Raw genomic sequence first — 17,385 nt, 5'->3', positions numbered from 1 at the left:
ATGGTCTACTTTAAAGACAAAATATTTTGCAATGCCGAACAAAGGCACGACTTGGAAAATGTCCATCTTTTAATCTTCTTAGCGTTAACTTGAAGGTGGCAGAAAATAAAAGTTGACAGAACTTGCTTAACAAAGGAATTGTCTGACAAAACAAATTCGGCAAAAACAACAACAGAAGTTGTGAAGGGTAATAAAAACCAATGCATACTTTGAAAAAATTTAAAAATGTTGAGCTTTGAGTACAGCTTGTTAATTTAATGACTGTCACGCTAGGACAATTAAGGAGAGAGGGGGACTCATTTGCACTTCAAATGCTTGCAGATAATGACCCTATTTCCAGCAAAACTGGTAATGATTCAGAGTTGGATAATTGGTCTCATCTTTGTTGGCTGAACTAAGGGCCACCCTGACTTTGTTTGCTTCTTTTCGATGTGTGCCTTAAGAGGGTAGAACAACACACGTCCAGCCACTTAGTGGCTTTAAGACCCCTGGCTAAGGAAATGGAGAGAAGAGGAAAGACAGGAAACGAGAGACAGAGGATAAACACTGTGGACGTAGGATAATAAAGGGCAAGAGTGGAAGGATGGAGGAGAAAGGAAGTCTGAGTAAAAGACAGCTGGAGATACGCACCGGTAGGTCATCCCACAGCTGACTCTTCCTCATCTCCAGCGAGGGCTGCGTCAGGTCGAACTTTGGGATGGGGAATCCTGGGATGGCATTGTGAAGGTGGAACCCAAACGTCACCAGCCAGATGTTGATATCTACGTACAGTAGGAGAGGGAGGAATAACCAACATAGAAAATTAGCATAATTCCAGAAAATTCTCTTAACACCATTCCAATAACAAGACCATGAATTCCAAATCCTTACAGGGTTTGGCAGTGTGACATTTCTGTTAACTTGACCTAACTTCACAGCAAGCCCGAGGGCAAACATCCAAACCTTCACAGCTCTGCCAGCGTAAACAAAGGCGATCCCATACCAAAAAAATGGCTGACATATGTGAACTCAATTATACCGTGCACAGTAAATTCCCTAATCCTTTGATTAAGGATGAATGTTTTCATATCACATCCTCTTATTACATCCCACTTTCCAAAATGCTGTCTCGTTTCGGATAAAGCTTGCTATTTGCCCAAGAATGTGCTTTCATATGTAGCCAGACTGCATATCTAAACCTCTCCACAAAATTAATTAAAAACACCTTGTTCTCTCCTTGCGTGACCTCACCTGTGACGTACTCCTTGACCTCGTGCACCTTGCTGACGGGGTTGTTGTTGCGGAACATGTACTGATTAAAAGGGGCGGGATCCTTGCCCACTCGCTTCCAGGTGGCGATGTCTGGGGTGGTCCAGCGTCCGGCCGGGATGTCGTAGTCCCGCTCGCCGAAGTGCAGCAGCCGGGTCAGGGGGTCGTAGAGGCCGCCATGGAAGCCGATGACCAGCTGGAAGGCCGGGTTGGAATCGAAGTAGATCTCGCCGAAGGCCGTGTAGTGCACCTGCTTGAGCAGGCGCCCGTTGCTGCTGAAGACTGCCAGAGGAGTTCCGGTGTTGTCGCAGGCGATGTAGAACTCCTCGCCACTGCTGATCTCCATGGCGAACAGGTGGCCCTGCAGGTCATAGTAGAGGGAGGTGATCTCCGAGCTGGAGTGGTTGTAGACGTGGGTGATACGAGTGGGGTAGTTGAGATCGGCGTAGAAGAACTGCAGATGCTGGCCGAGGCTGTTGCGTGAAGCCAACCGCCGGCCCAACCCGTCGTAGCGGTACTGGATGGTCCAGCCGCCGCCCTTGCTGTGCACACGCACCAGCAGGCCCTTGGAGTTGTACTCGAAGATCTCGGTGCCACGCTGACGCAGGAAGCCGTCCTCGTCCAGGCGGTACTGAATGTCGCCCAGGCGTGTGATGCGGTCGCGCAGGTCGTAGCGCAGTGGGGTGAGGCGGGCGCTGCTGCCGGGGTTGAGCAGGTGCAGGTTGCCGTTGAGGTCGTAGTTGTAGCGCCACATGATCTTCTCGTTGAGGTAGACGGTCGTTAGTTGTCCGTCCACGTCGTACTCGTAGCCGTACTTGGTGGTGTTGGCGAAGGGTCCAATCTTGATCTCGCGTTTGGTGACGCGGCCCACGTTGTCGTACTGGATGGTGATCCAGTACAGGAGCGAGCGGAAGATCTCGTACTGGATCTCCTTGATGCGCCCATGTGCATCAAAATGTTTGGTGTAGGTCATCACCGCCGTGGAGATGATCTGGTTGATGTCGTAGTAGATGACCCCGAACTTGCCGAACTGCTCCACTTTCCCCGAGATGTCGTCGAACTGGTACAGGTCGATGGGCAGTGGCGTCTCGTTGATGACCCCCTGCATGCTGGTGACCCGGAAGCTGTTGTCGTAGGTGTAGTCGAAGCGGGCGTTCACCATGCCGTCCTCGCTGAAGCGGAAGATCTGCCGGTCCACCAGCGGGCCAACCTGCCGGTAGCGGATGGAGCAGATGAAGCCCTCGCTCTGGAGGTTGACCGTCTTCAGCACGCCGGCCGTCTCGTCGTAGGTAAAGCTGACGCGCGTGCTGTCGTACAGGATCTCCGACAGCTTGTTCTGCCGGCGGTACTTGTAGAGCACGCGGCGGCCCGTGCCCAGGTGGGCCACGCGCAACAGCTGCCCGTCCTCGCTGTAGTCCACCGTCACCGAGGCGTTGCTCTCGGGCGGGTTGTAGATGTTGCGGTAGTAGCCCACGGAGCGGATGGTCTGCATGGTGTGCCGCGCCACACTGGGCATGGTGATGGCTGACAGGCGGTCCTGCGTGTCGTAGTCGAAGATGTACTGCCGCTGGCTGTGCAGCAGGAGGACCATGGACTGGAGAGATGGGGAGAGCCAAAAAGGAAACGGAGAAGGGGATGGAAGAGAGAAAGAAATGCAGAGAAAGGGGAAGGGGGGGGGGGGGGGGTAGAACAATTAATTACACTAACAAGCATTTAAAATGCAAATGGGCTGTAAATGCAGGTATTAACATTCCATTTGGGAAATGATTTCTTCCTTTAATTGAGTTCTCCTTGACCCCAGCATGTCTAAGCGCAGACCTGTTTAATGCACTCGGATGCGTAATTCTAAAGTGAGCTGCAATTATTGGCTCCGGCCCCATGCCGTGTCTGTACTTATCTCATAAGCTAAGCTCCACTGAAAGTCACAATCACTTAGGCAAACAACAGGTAATTACCTGCTTTGCATTATCACCTAAAGGTAGAGGAAGGAGTTATGAGGAACATGAAACAAGCAGAGGATAAAGACGAGTAAAAAGAAAAAAAAGAAAACGCAAATCCTAGCAGATAAGTGGATAATGTACACTGAGTGTATGTGCCTTGGTGAGATAGGAGGGATCCTGGCCTCATAGTGATTGTGTGCCATAGAAAAGGGAAAGTATCTTGCTTGTCAGACTGGCTCTGTTTGATTCTAAGTGACAGCCCAGGAGGTGGCAGAGTTATCAATAATAAATGTGGGGGCTAATAAATAAATGAGCAAATAAATCAATAAACATCTGAATAGCCAGAGACCTGGGTGAGGTGGGATGGAGGAGTGTGTGTGTGTGTGTGTGTGCGTGTGTGTGTGTGTGTGTGGTCCCGCTGCACTGCCTCCACATCCTGCATTTATTTATCTTTCTCACAACCAACCCCCTCTCAAGAGGGTGGGAACAACTATTTACTTATGCATTTATGGAGTGTGTGTGTGTGACACTAACGTTTGTATGTGAGAGATTGTATGTGGTACAGTTTTCTGTGTGTGTTTGTGTGCATATGTGTGTGTCTGTATGTGAGTGGTTTGCCTGTGATTGTCTGTGACAGTATGTATATGTGAATGTGTGTCTGTGTGTGAATGTGTGTGTGTGTGTGTGTGTGTGTGTGTGTGTGTGTGTGTGTGTTTGTGTGTGTTCATGTCTCTGTGCTTGTGTGTTGTGTGTGTTTCTGACTCTCTCTGCCTGATCTCTGTCATCCCTTGGTGAACAGCCTCAGTGTTCCTCCCCCTCTCCTCCCCCCTGTGCTGGGTGGCATGTGTTTGTGCGTTGACTCCTCTCCTCCCCCCTGTGCTGGGTGGCATGTGTTTGTGCGTTGACTCCGCTCCTCCTGGTCACGCTACCTGGGTGTGTGGCAGTGCTGAGCGCCGGCCGCATGCATATTTAATCCACACGGGGGACTTTATTTTATTTGCCTGCTCTTCACTGCAAGTAAACAAGCCTCTATTCTCTCTCTCAGGAGTTCTGATGTGTGGAGGGAAAAGTTTACTTTCAGACTCAGACAACGGACACCATTTATATATATAAATATGTATAAATATATATATATATAAAATATAATATAAGTACCTCAGGTGTTCATCTCTGAACTACACAGATCACAGAACTTCCAAAGAACAGACGCACAGCCAACATGTTTTGAGGACTACTCCAATGAATCTGAGTTCAAGGCCTGAGGCACTGTGTTAATCGTGTTAATTGGCTGTATTTATTGCTTTCTGATCTCTCTTTTATGTAGGTACTTCTCTTGTGCTCTTTGCAGGACTGTAAACTTCAGGCCCAGTCTCTCGCTCCCCTGAGTCCCATTTCTGCAGCCATAACTTTTAGTCATCCCACACACACACACACACACACACACAAAGAGTCATATTTCAGTGTGCGCTCTCTCTGCTCTTTCAGGTCCTCCTCCCCATAATTCATGGCAACCTTTTGACACTCACTGCTTTCAGGGGATTCTCAATTATTTGTTGTTTTTCTTTTACAAAATAACTTGCCTCTTTTCCTCACCGTCATTAATAATATACACTTGCTTACACTCCACAAATAAATCCAGACACCGTATTGCCAAGAGCTCGCCGGTTCCAGGGCTGGACTGGGAAGTCTCAGCGAAGCTGTCCCATAAAGAGTCGGACCCGGAGCAGAGGCGGTTATTGCGAACCAGAGACACAGCTGTGCGCTTGGCCAGTCAGTTCCACAGGGGCTTTCCCAAAGGTCAGCCTGCAGTCAGCACCGCTGAGGCATTTTCTAGCTTTACAAACTTGGACAGGCACAATATTAGGATCATATTTTGTTAAATTACAGTTGGCCTAGGAAAATAAGACTTTGTCCAAGGTCTATGGGGGATGGGGGGGGGGGGGGGCGGCGGTGTAAAAGCTTCATCTTGCTGAAAGGGCTGCTTAAGAGCTTATGTTTCTGCCGTATGAGGTGTATAAAAAAAAAGGAAGACTAGTTGCATTTCTCTGGTGCTAAGCGGTGCTCCAGAACCAAAGTTCCCCTGAATATGATCCAATTTGTCAACATCTGAACCCGCTTGTCACCTTCTCATGTGAGTCTCTCAGTTACACTGGACAGACGGACAGACAGACAGAGTGGTAAACGTGTGTAAATGTGCTGGAGAGCTAAAGCCTGAGAAAGTGGTGCACTGAAAGCCCATTACATACATTTCGCAACAAGCTCAGTCAGAGATGAATTCTATCGAGCTCAAGCCAGATCTCTCATCCCATGTGTCTTGCTCTGTTTGCACTGGACATCTAAAGCCCACCTACAAGAACCTCCTCCTTGGCTAACTCACCTTATCCAGGTAGGTGTAGCTCCAGGTCTTGCCGTCGGCAAAGGTGCGGGTGACGATGCGTCCTTGGCTGTCGTACTCCACGCGTTCAGAGGTCGGGCCGCGCTGGATGCAGGTGACCTGGCCCGTGCTGGAGTAGGTGATGTTGACGGACATCAGCTTGCTGCTGGGCACCCACAGTGTGGGGTGGCCTGACGAGTCGTAGACGATCTTCAGCAGGAACTTGCGGTGGTCATCGTAGATCTTCTCCGTCCGCAGCGTTCGGTCGTAGTCCACCGATAGCAGGTTCCTCCCATTGACCTTTTAAAGCAGACGAAGAAGAACGGGGAAAAAACAAAGTGAACAGAATGAATGACACGAGAATAAATAGCACAAAATGAATGTGGAGAATCATTACCACAGGGCCCTTAGAGTCAATCAGTCAGACCAAGTGCGATTAGTCAGCAGGGCCGTGACGGCCTGTTTGTTTAAGACGCCCGCTCTGATGGATTCTCAACCACGACACTAAATTAATTTAGAGAAACCTTGATGTGAGTGTAGGGGGGGTCTGATTAGCTGTTCTTCTGAAGGGTGTTTATTTCACAGAGAGCGTCCCTGGTGCTTGTTCAAAACTTGCCGTCTCTGTCTTTCCTCTCTCTCTCTCTTTCTGGAGCATCACATACGAGGCGAATATACATATTACATATGAGGCTAATATACATATGACATACAAGGCGAATATACACAGCAGACTTGAAGCTTCTGTCGACCAATCAGAGGCTGCCGCTGCCCCTCAGGTATTCTCAGTTCAATAAACACCACTGTGCTTTCTCATTTATGTGAGGCGAATAGTGGATGGAAACTAAGTGGGACAAAAACAATCAATCAATCCTGAGCAATGACAGGGTGGGCTACACTACACTGGACTGCGGCAGATCTGATAAGAAGACAGTTCTCTGTGTGTGTGTGTGAGTGTTGGAGAAACACAAACACCACTCCTTCTCCATCTTGGCGGCAGACAGTGGGGGAGACACAGTATGGAAATGAACCTCTCTAGAGGGCACCGGAGACGTCCCTCATCATACCTTCATCTCCCTCAGACTACCGGTGAAAACAATAACCAAACACTTCAAGTGCTCCTTTGATGTACACGAGACAAAACGATCAGACGGTCCAAGACGATAGGGGAGAGAGAGAGTAGAAAGTACAAAAAAAAAAAGAAATAAAAAGATAAATAACAAAAATCACACCCATTTCCCTAATCACCACCTGGGTGACACTAATCTGTGCCTGTAGCAAACGCGAGAAATGAAAATGTGTGTTTTGTGGAGTGGCGCTGAGGGCCGTTTGAAATGGAAACGGCCTCCTTCCTCTGATGGGCAGGGCCGCCTCACCGGTGTCAGTTCCACAGCTGACAGCCACTACTTTGCCCAGAAATAAACAAGCGCTCCTGAGCCATTAGCATATGGATGTGGCATATCTGACAACTCCCTCAGCGGCCTTCCACGACAGGACTCATGTTAGAAAAACAGCTGTACATAACAACATTAGGCTTTGAGAAACGGCATATACAGTCTACTTCTTAAGTCTTAGTTTCAGAGGTGAATCAACTGACAGCCATTTTTCCTGATTCGCCATGGCAAACTTGACAAGTTAACAAGGAGCCTTTAAAGCAAGAGACACCCTCTTATATTGTCTATATGAATAATACATAGTAATGCGCATAGAATTATGCACAGAGCACATAAAAGTGGAGCTGTAATATTGTGGTAGGCACACAATTTAGACTCGCGAATGGAAAGTGGATTTTTTCTCCATTTGTAAGCAGTAAGGACAAAGACGCTCCTTAAGCACTTGCGACTGACCAAACATACCGCAGGAATTGGCCAACATATATTAAACCATCTATCACACTACAAAGCTTGGCCGTGATAAATGATAGAGCGCTTTGCTTGTGCTAATTCCTTTAGCGTTACCCAGTGCTGTACGGGACGTACTGCTGCACTGAAATGAACAGATCCCTTCGTGTTTGCTCAAACCTACCCTCAGCTTTCGTCCGAACACGATGACCTTCCCTCGCGTCTGCTCTTTACGGAATCGCCATTCCACCAGGTTCTGCCCGCTCTCCCCGGGAAGGGTCATGTTCCTCCGGGCCACCGTAGGGTTGGCGGCCCCCGCCAGGATATGTGGCTCCGTCTGGTAGTGTGTGTCCATCCCATTAGCGTAGATGACACGCAGGGAGTTATCATAGCCCACCTGGTAACTGTTCCTCAGTTGGTCTTTGGAAATAAATAAGTGATGGAGACAGAGTGAGATGGAGATTGAAGGGAAATGCGATATTTAAAGGATGACATTTTGGCCGTAAATAACAATGTGTGTGTGTTTAATCACGCTCACCTTGCACCAGTGTATAGAAAGAGTCTATGGAGGAGAGGTTGGTGGTGATGCTGACGTCATCCTCACGGCCAGACGTCTCGATGTCCACCGTCAGCGCAGGCTTCATGTCGCCATGGAGACTGGTGATGACGCCAGTGGGGAAGGTGACATTGGTCAGGCGTCCCTCGCTGTCGTAGCTGTGAAGCACACGGACATGCACACACACACACACACACACATCAGAAGCTGTGCTTTGCCACTCTTGAAAAAAAACTACAGTGCAAGTAGAATGTTCTGGGATCAGCTGTCAGGTGAGGGGCCACTCTCTAATTATAGGTCTCTCTCTCTCCTCTCAGCGTTGGCCCTCCTTCACCTCCATGCTGCATACATTACCCTGTGTCCAAAGCTACGTAAACAGATAGACAGGGCTGCGTTAAGAGACTCCTGCGCCTCTCTCTCTCTCTCTTTCTCTCTTTCTCTCTCTGTCTCTCTCTCCTGAGCTCACACTGAAAGAGGTGGATGTGATGGTTTTCCTCTGACCCGATGCATTATGGGCCACTGGGGGAATATATGTGTGTGTGTGTGTGTGTGTGTGTGTGTGTGTGTGTGTGTGTGGGGGGGGATTAGTATGGAGTCTGGGCAAGTTTCCTGCCGGAGTGCTCAATGGCTGTTTAGTGTTGAAGGAGGCCAAGATGTGCAGCAGTCCTTGAACACAGAATATCTGTTAAAGCGGCATTTCTCTCTGGAGTGGAATCTGAGAGGTAAGTGGGAGATGCAGAATCATTCTTTTGCTGAATGTAGCATTGTGTTGACGGTGAATATGTTGCAGGTAAATGTGGAGGGAATGCAATGAAGAGAGTGGAGTCTGAGGCTTTATTGCGGAACAGGTGAGAGACTGTGCTTGGTAAATGAAAAGAAAGGCAGCTTGGAGAGGGCTTGTCAAGTTGAAATGATTGAACACAAAGTGAAAATGAGCAGTTGGGAAAATCTATGCGGATTTCAGTCTGAATTGAGCAGAGAAAGGCGTTGGAGAATGAGCAAGCTGTTAAATTGAACGCTGAAGTGTTGAATAAATCAGAACAGCGCACAGGAAGATAGACCTTCTTATGTCAGATTGAAAGCAGGCCTTCTGGGCTTCAGCTCTCAGTGTGTGTGTGTGTGTGTGTGTGTGTGTGTGTGTGTGTGTGTGTGTTGCCAGTGGTTTGGCCCCAGCACAAAGACATGCATGTCCCCCTGTTACAGTGACACAGTCTTGGTGACAGCCTCACAGTGTGACATGGCTCAAACTGTGCCCTTGCAACAACATACTTCCTGACAGTCTCTGCGGCAATAGCCGTGTGGGGTCTTGCAGACAGACATACTGTCCCAGCAGTCTGTCATAATCTGTGTGTGTGTGTGTGTGTGTGCGTGCACGTGTGTGGCCATGTGTGTCTGTGTGTGTGTGTGTGTGTGTGTGTCTGTCTGTGCCTATTTGTGTGTGCGTATGTGTTTGTGTGTTTGTGTGTGTGTGCTCGCGCATGTGTGTGGCTCTCTGTGTGTATGTGTGTGGGTGTGTGTGTGTGCCGCTTGGGAAAAAATGTGTCTGGCACAGACCGTGACCCTGGAGGAGCAGTGAGCGCGCTACCGGTGCTGCCTCTATCTGATCAAAGATGGGAGATGAAATTGCGGCTTTGATCCAACTGCAGAGCGTGGGGTCTCTGCTTCTGCTGAGTGCTGCGCTATTCACTGGCCCTGCTGACCAGACAGTCAGAGAGCAGGCTCGGGTTTCCCACAAACGCCCGTCTGCAGTCTGACTGGATCAACAAAAGCATCTCCCAGACTAACAATAACGAAAAGAAACCCCATTCGTACTCTCTGCCAAAGCAACACTCACTCGTAGAAGGTGGTCCAGCCAATCTGAATGCTCTTTGTTGCCAGGAGACCGCTGTTGCCATGGTAGGTGAAGAGCACGAGCTCCTGCCCCTGTGCTGTGAGCGTCTTCAGGCCACCGTTGGTGCCAATGGACAGCCAGATGACCTGGTTGTCGGGGGCAACCACCCGCACGGGCATGCCATTGGGGTCGCGACGAACGCGCAGCGTGTTGCCATTGCTGTCGGTGATGGCGGTGATGTCATCCTCGTTGCTGTAGGTGAAGTTGTATTTGTAGTCGCCGGTGACCAGGCTCATGGTGTACTGGTGCGTGCCGTTGGCGTCGAACACGTACAACTCCTGCTCGGCCGGCGACGCCACCTCGTAGAGGCCTGACGAGCCCATAGGTGGCCGGTTGCGCCGGATGGCCCTGATGCGGATGTTCCCCAGGTCGGCTACGAAGAGTGTTCCGTCCGGCGACACCACTAGAGAGGATGGCGAGTTGAGCCGCGCGTCCTTGGCGTAGCCCTCGCCTGTCTGGTAGCAGTCGCAGTTGGCATCGTTCTTGCAGTCGCAGTCCGACAGCGCGCCGGCCAGCGGGGATATCTCACCGTCGGTGGACACCTGGCGAATGCGGTGGATCTTCTTCTCGTCTGTCTCAGAGATGTAGAGCACGCCGCTGTAGGAGAGCGCGACGGCCGTGGCGCCCTCCAGCGTGGTCTGCACGGCACGCTTGCCCATGGTGTACTCGATGCCCGGCACTTGGCAATGCATGGGCCGCCCGGCCACAATGCGCACCTGCCGGTTCTCGGTGATCTGCAGCACCACGTTGTTGTCTAGCACGTAGATGGAGTTGTCCATGGGGTTGATGGCCAGGTCCGTGGGCCACTCCAGACGCACCTGAGGGGGAAGCACAACAAGATATGAAGAGATCAGCCCAGATAAGGTCACAAGCACACATCACACACACACACACACACACATAGAGGTATGTATAAAGATGAACTCATACACATAGGAATGCAAACACACATACACTCTCTCACACACACACACAAGGCCACCTACTCCCCGCAACGTACAGACACACACACACTCTGAGGCTCACTCTCTGCACTTAAGTGTGACACTGATGAAGAAGAATCCTTTACTTCCAGAGCTTAATACATTGTGCGGCTGTGCTCTATTCAATTTGCTCGATACAGGGTCATTTATTGTGTGTCGGGATGGATCTCCTCACTGCCTAAAGGAAGCAACTGTCTGGCTAAACAAAAAAGCAACTATACAAACAAAAGTACCGACGCTGAGAGCTCCAGCACTTTTATTATCTAAACAAGATGTGGTTTGTCCCATACTGGCAAAAGGTCAGAATCTGCCCACGTAGCCATAGAGAGAGTCTTGTAATTCTTAAACACACACACACAGACAGACACACACACACACACACGCACACACACACACACGCACACTCACACTCACACACGCACACACACACACACACACACACACACACACACACACACACACACACACACACACACACAAAACAAACACATTGTCCTTGGATCTCATTTACACAGTGTTTAAGGACAGGGTGAGGTAAGGTCTGTTTTCACTGGATAGGATCCAAAGGAAAACCACACACATACCCAGACACAGACAGGCACACACACACACACACACACACACACACACACACACACACACACAGACAGTGTCTGCCCTGCCTCTATTTGTGAAATGAGTATGGTGTGTTCAGGTCTAGCTCTGGTCTTCTTCAGAGCCTTGGAGACACCTACAGGGACAGGAACACACTCTCACACACACACACACACGCAGCATGAGTCTGCATTGGGACAGCTCTGCCATTCTGACATGTCCTGTCCTGACCTTGCTCTAAAGTGTTTATGGGCGGTGTGTTTAGCAGTCTGTGAACCTGCTGCACATTAAATCCTACAGGGAAGTGCCCTGGCAGCTGTGCGGAGGGGAAAGCACTGCTCACGTCCTGCTCCGGAGCCAGTCGCCTCACGCACTCAATTATACAGGAAGGCCAGAGCCAAATGTAAGCGGCAGATGACAGAGGCACACTCCCGTCCTCTTTCTGAGAGCCCTTGAGTGGGAATGGCAGGGGTCACAGCTCCTTTGGCCGTGGGCAGCTGCTCTGATTTCAGAACAGACAGAGCTCGCTGGTGGGCAGTAGGGCGGGTGGGGGGTGTACTGACAGGGAGGAACAGAGATGGAGGCTTGGAACCTTCTGGAAGAGTTTCTGAGCCTCCAGAGAGGCTCCACGCTCCGACCAGCTCAGCGGTGGGGTGGGGTTGTTTTTCCAGGCGAATGATGGGGCACCTATGTGTGCTTCTCCTGTCTGCAGCTGCTCTAGGACCCCTTGAGTAAGGGGAGGCGGGGTAGGGCGTGGGGCACGGGGGAGTGAGGTGTGTCTCTTTTAATGATGCTCTCCACAGGCCAGCACACTCTGGAGCTGATCTACCTGTTTGCTCCAATGAGTGCTACTTTTTCTGTACTATCCTTGTGTGTATGTGATTGGGGGGGGGGGGGGGGGGGATACGAGCGAAACAGAGGGAGAGAGAGAGCGAGGAGGGGGGGAGTGTGTGTGTGGCAAGGACTTGTAATGAGCAAGATAAAGAAAAAGAAAGAAATACGAGAGAGAGAGAGAGAGAGAGAGAGAGAGAGAGAGAGAGGGGAGGGCAGGAAACATTTCCACATGTGGGATAATATGTGGCAAAGACAGGGGAGCATATGAAAAACCTTGTACTTTTTTATTTAATATCACTAGACTAAAACGCATATTCACTTGCACACTCACACACACACACACACACACGCACACACACATACACACACACAAACCTCCCATATAGGATAGTGTTTAACAGCATTCTGAGTTTCATTTTTTGTTTTGCTCAGCAACATTTTTGCTGCTTCTTGCAAAGCCCTGGGAGATGAACAGTCTGCACTATAGATTAAAGTCCCACAGAAGCTATAGTGTATGTGTGTGTGCGCGTGTATGTGTGTGTGTATATGTGCATGTGTGTGTGTGTGTGTGTGTATCAGACTAGTCGTGATGACTGCACGATGGACACGTATGCGGTGATATTGGAGATACCAGCAGGTGGAGCTCTAACCCTGCCAGCCACCTTTCAAACGCACTCACTGTTCCGCTCTCTTCCCCCCCCCCCTCTCACTTTTCATCTCTCTCTCTCTCTCACTCCTCTCCCCTGTTTGTCTTTCACGTCTCATGTCCCCCCCCCCCTCTCTTTGCTTGCGTCCTCTAGTCCTCCACTGCCTCTGTGCCCTGCCATCATGCTCTGAGAGCAGAGGAGCTTCACTCACAGCCAGCCAGCTAACCAGGTGTCTGTCTGCTCCTGAGGCTGGTTCTGGGTCAATGGAAGGTGTTTACCTGTCCGATGTGCATGCTGGTGTCGCAGGTGAGGGGGCGCGCTGAGGTCAGGTCGTTGGAGCCCAACAGGGTTGAGATGATGCCGTTGCGGTCGATCTTCCTGATCATGGTGCCGTCGACAAAGTAGATGTAGCCATTCTTATCCACCACGATTCCTGGAGCAAGGGGAAAAGAGGCAGGGTAAGATCCCTGATACACACACACACACACACACACACATCTGCGTGCTGGAGTAGGCTGGCAGAACAGGACAGCTACACATGTCGAGAGTTGGCTTTGCATTTTTCAGGTCAGTGCAGAGGGATGAGAAGGTGAATAATTCAGCTTTTGCCTTCCAGCACTGAATTATTTCTAAGACGAAGCAGCCAAACAACTGCCTCTACTCTCTCTCTTTCTACACACACGCACGCACGCACGCACGCACACACACACACACACACACACACACACACACACACACACACACACACACACACACACACACACACACACACACACACACACACACACACACACACACACACACACACACACACACACACACGTGCACTCATAAGCCCAAACACACGCACACACACACACACACACACACACACACACACACACACACACACACACACACACACACACGTATGTTCAGATCCTAGGTCAGCCTCACCTGGTCAAGGGCATTAGAGGGGTATGTTTCTGATTTCAGCAGCGATGCTGTGATTCTGAGCGAGAGGGGCTCCATGCTTTCCCTGTGCCTTCCAATCAGAGCAAGGCTAGGAGGGCTGGGGCGCAGGGCACGGGGGGGGGGGAGATGACAGGGCCGGGGATAGGGAGGGGGTTGGGGGGTGAGCGTTAGGGATTTGGTTGTGACATTAGCGCTGCTGGCTGTTACTATGGCTACCAAAATTGTCTTTCAAAAAATAGAAGCAAAACCAGAGAACACCACAATTCCTGTCCAGAAGAGAAGGGAGTCCACATATACTCTCTCAAAGGAGGAAGGGTGGGGGGAGCTGTGCCTGAGTATCAATTTGGCATGTGAGTGTGTGTGTGTGTGTGTGTGTGTGTGTGTGTGTGTGTGCTTATGTGGGTTTGTGTGTCTGCACGCTTGTGTGTGCACACCTGTTTGGGTTTGTGTGTCTGTATGAATGTGTGTGTGTGTGTTTACCTGCTGACCTGCTGCTGAGAGCTGGGAAGCACTCAGTCTCCCAGCTCCATTCTGCCAAGACTGGCAAGCTAATTTCCAAGTCTGGGCTGAGCAGCATGAACTCTACGCACAATCTGCTTGCTCTTTACGACACACAAGAGTCCAAACTGCACCATTATCACCTCAACATAATATTATGAGGACCCCAGCTGCCACTGCTTCATCTGGCTCATTATAATCATGAAATGCAGCACTAGAGCAACTGTTAAATGCATTTACTGTTAAAACATACCCTATTTTTACCGAGATTTAAGGCTGCAGCAGATGACATTGTTTGCTTCCTCTGCCTTCCCAGGAGGGAATTCAAAATGTGTGTGCTTGTGCGTACGTGCATGCGTGTGTGTATGAGCGAAAGGGTGTCTGTGTGTGTGTGTGTAGAGTGAGAGGCCTGTTGGGCATTTCCTGTCAGACGCAGAGAGGAGCTGTCCTTTTGGGCAGCTGGTGGCAGCAACGGGAGGGGAGGGGCAGGCAGACGCAAGACGAGACATGTCACTCTGGTCCCGCGGCGCCCACTAGTGACTGGTGGGCGAGAGCGCCGGGAGACGGCACAGACCTCCACAGCCATCTGCCGCCTGGCCTCTCTGACATCTATCTGCACTTATTTATTTATGAATGGATGGCTATCTGGCCCTACTGCCATTTGCTTTCACTGGGTTTCCATTCTTTGGGGACAAAGGGTTTTAAAAGCAACTGAAGGATGTCTGAGTCATACACACGCACGCACGCACGCACGCACGCACGCACACACAAACTCACACACCATATATAGGCACCGGAAAATACAATTCTTTGTGCATTAGTGCTTGTGTGTGCGTGTGTGTGTCTGTGTGTGTGTGTGAGTGCGTGCGTGCATGCATGCGTGTGTTTATATGTGTGCGTGCTACCTTTGGGCCCCAGGAGGAGTGCCTCCGTGGCTTTGCCCCCATCCCCACAGCGGGCTTCGTCGAAGGGCAGACACTGTTCTCCCGTGCCCGCCACCACCTCTCCATTCTGTAGCAGCTCCTTGGTGCCCGTCAGCACCTTGGGCCGGTAGATCCGCCGAGAATTGGTGTCCGACACGTACAGCTGCCCTGTTACCGGGTCCGTTGCCAGGTAGTACCTGTGCGCTGGGTTGTTGCTGCACAAAGATGAGAAGAAGGTGGTGTGAGTACAGATAAGAAGCGCGAGCAAGCCTGTCAGCAATAGGAACACGCTTGTTTCCCTTCAGACCACCCACGACAACCACGGGGAACCATTTAAAAAAGGAAACAAGTGCCACTGGCTGGTCGGGTTGGCATGACGGGGTTTGTCTGTGTCTTCGGGTATACAAGAGGGAGGGTTCACTGGGGGGCAGGGAGAGAGGACAAGACAGAAATCACAGGGAATCACAGAAGACAAAAAAAAAAAAAAAATAAAAAAAATAAAACACAAGCCACATGGTTGCAACGAAAATCAAATCTGGCATACAGGGCTTACACAGATGGACCAATTTTCACAGGACAGACAGGCAGCAATCCAAATGTGAACAAGAAACACAAGAGAGTTTCACCCTGCCTGTCAGTCTGGAGAGTGAGTTAGAGCGAGAGAGAGAGAGAGAGAGAGAAAGAACGAAAGAGAGGGAGAGAGAGGAGTGGAGGGGAAGGGGTGGAGGGCGAGAACGGACGGTGGTATTGTCAGTGTGAGCATAACGTGATGTGACGGGAAATCACTATCATCTGACGCGGGCATAACGATGCCCAACAGACTGTCACATCCGCTCAATCAGCCGCACTTCCTGTGCCGAAAAAGTGCCAGTGTAATGCTGCGAGGGGTGCATGTGTGTGTGTGTGAGTGTGTGTGTGAGTTTCCGGATTGTCATGACAACGGGCGTCTGTTGGGGTGTTGATAAAAAGTCGACGACCTGACGACGGTGGGGCCTCGATTTAAAAGGCGGTCGTTCTAAATATAGCCCATCAGACAGCTCGTGTGTGGGACGGGATGGGAGGGCCACTGGCCAATCTGCTGCAGACCCGGTGTCACGGAGACGGGAGGAGGGGACACCATCCGTCACACCCCCACCCTACCAGCTCTCTCTTCCTCTCCCTGCTGGCCTTTATTACCCTGCATCTTCTCTTTCCTGCTCTCCTTCAATCTCTGGCTCACTGCCTCTTGCAGTGTCCCTGCCATGCTCTCTCTCTCTCTTTCCTTCTCTCTCTCTCCCTCTCCTTCAGCAACAGGTACATTTATTTTTCAACCATTTCTGACACACCAAATACTGTCCCAGTGCTGGCAATTACGTCTTATCACAAAGCCAGTGGCGAGAGCACATGGGAGAGGTGCTGAAAGCTGTGCGACACACTGCAGAAGGATGCCGCAGGAAAAAATTGAGCAAAACAAACTCTCCCAAAAAACAAAACCAAACAAACCAAAAAAACAGCACCTTGCCCGCTTCCACTTTAACGTGGTGAGTCCTTGAAGACTCTTTGGGTATCTCAGTTTGTTGTTTTTGTGTGAAAACCGTAATGACAAGCACTAAGCTGTTATCTGTCGCTGTGAGGCACAGCCATGGAGCACTTATGCTAAACAAACACAAGAGGAATACAAACTAATGAGAGAGAGAGAGAGAGAGAGAGAGAGAGAGAGGAGGGGAAGAAAGGGAAGAGGAAGAAAGCAGACCAGAGAGAGTGAAGAAAAAGGGATACAGGGAGAGGAAAGAGGGTGAAACTAATAGAAAACTGATGGGAGTTTTGGGAAGGGACATGGAGAGACCAAAAAGGCACCGGAGACCACACTGCTTATAGGAAGCCCAGGTTTTCTTGGCTGACAGTAGGAGGATGGCGACAGAGGCGATCCAATACTTTACATTGTCACCACGGCAGCCTGAACCACACAATGATCCAAATGGAGAAAGTCACAGGGACCACATGAAGCATTTAAAAACCACGAGACCCTGAAACTCTTATTAATTCATTAGCATTAATATGTAATAGCAGGTTATCGCTGCTGTAAAGTGTGGAAGAAAGAAGGGCCAGCGAGGGAGAAGACTGAT

General features: G+C 50.3%; 1 protein-coding gene across 10 annotated transcripts in view; it reads right to left on the bottom strand.

The window, feature by feature from the left end:
* Nucleotides 1–17,385, bottom strand: part of tenm3 (teneurin transmembrane protein 3) — a 478,631-nt gene that overhangs the window by 4,990 nt on the left and 456,256 nt on the right. For all 10 annotated transcript variants that reach the window (XM_031560115.2, XM_042703120.1, XM_042703121.1 and 7 more), the window contains 8 exons: nt 15,263–15,495; nt 13,184–13,338; nt 9,791–10,665; nt 7,939–8,114; nt 7,585–7,820; nt 5,566–5,862; nt 1,231–2,842; nt 631–761 (listed from right to left, as the gene is read on the bottom strand). In XM_031560115.2, the coding sequence (XP_031415975.1) occupies nt 631–761; nt 1,231–2,842; nt 5,566–5,862; nt 7,585–7,820; nt 7,939–8,114; nt 9,791–10,665; nt 13,184–13,338; nt 15,263–15,495 (3,715 nt within the window). The remainder of the gene's footprint in view (nt 1–630; nt 762–1,230; nt 2,843–5,565; nt 5,863–7,584; nt 7,821–7,938; nt 8,115–9,790; nt 10,666–13,183; nt 13,339–15,262; nt 15,496–17,385) is intronic.

The sequence above is a fragment of the Clupea harengus genome, chromosome 22 (assembly GCF_900700415.2).
Source record: "Clupea harengus chromosome 22, Ch_v2.0.2, whole genome shotgun sequence".
NCBI lineage: Eukaryota > Metazoa > Chordata > Actinopteri > Clupeiformes > Clupeidae > Clupea > Clupea harengus.
Note: the sequence above shows the minus strand (reverse complement) of the source record. Positions and strands in the feature narration are given on the sequence as shown.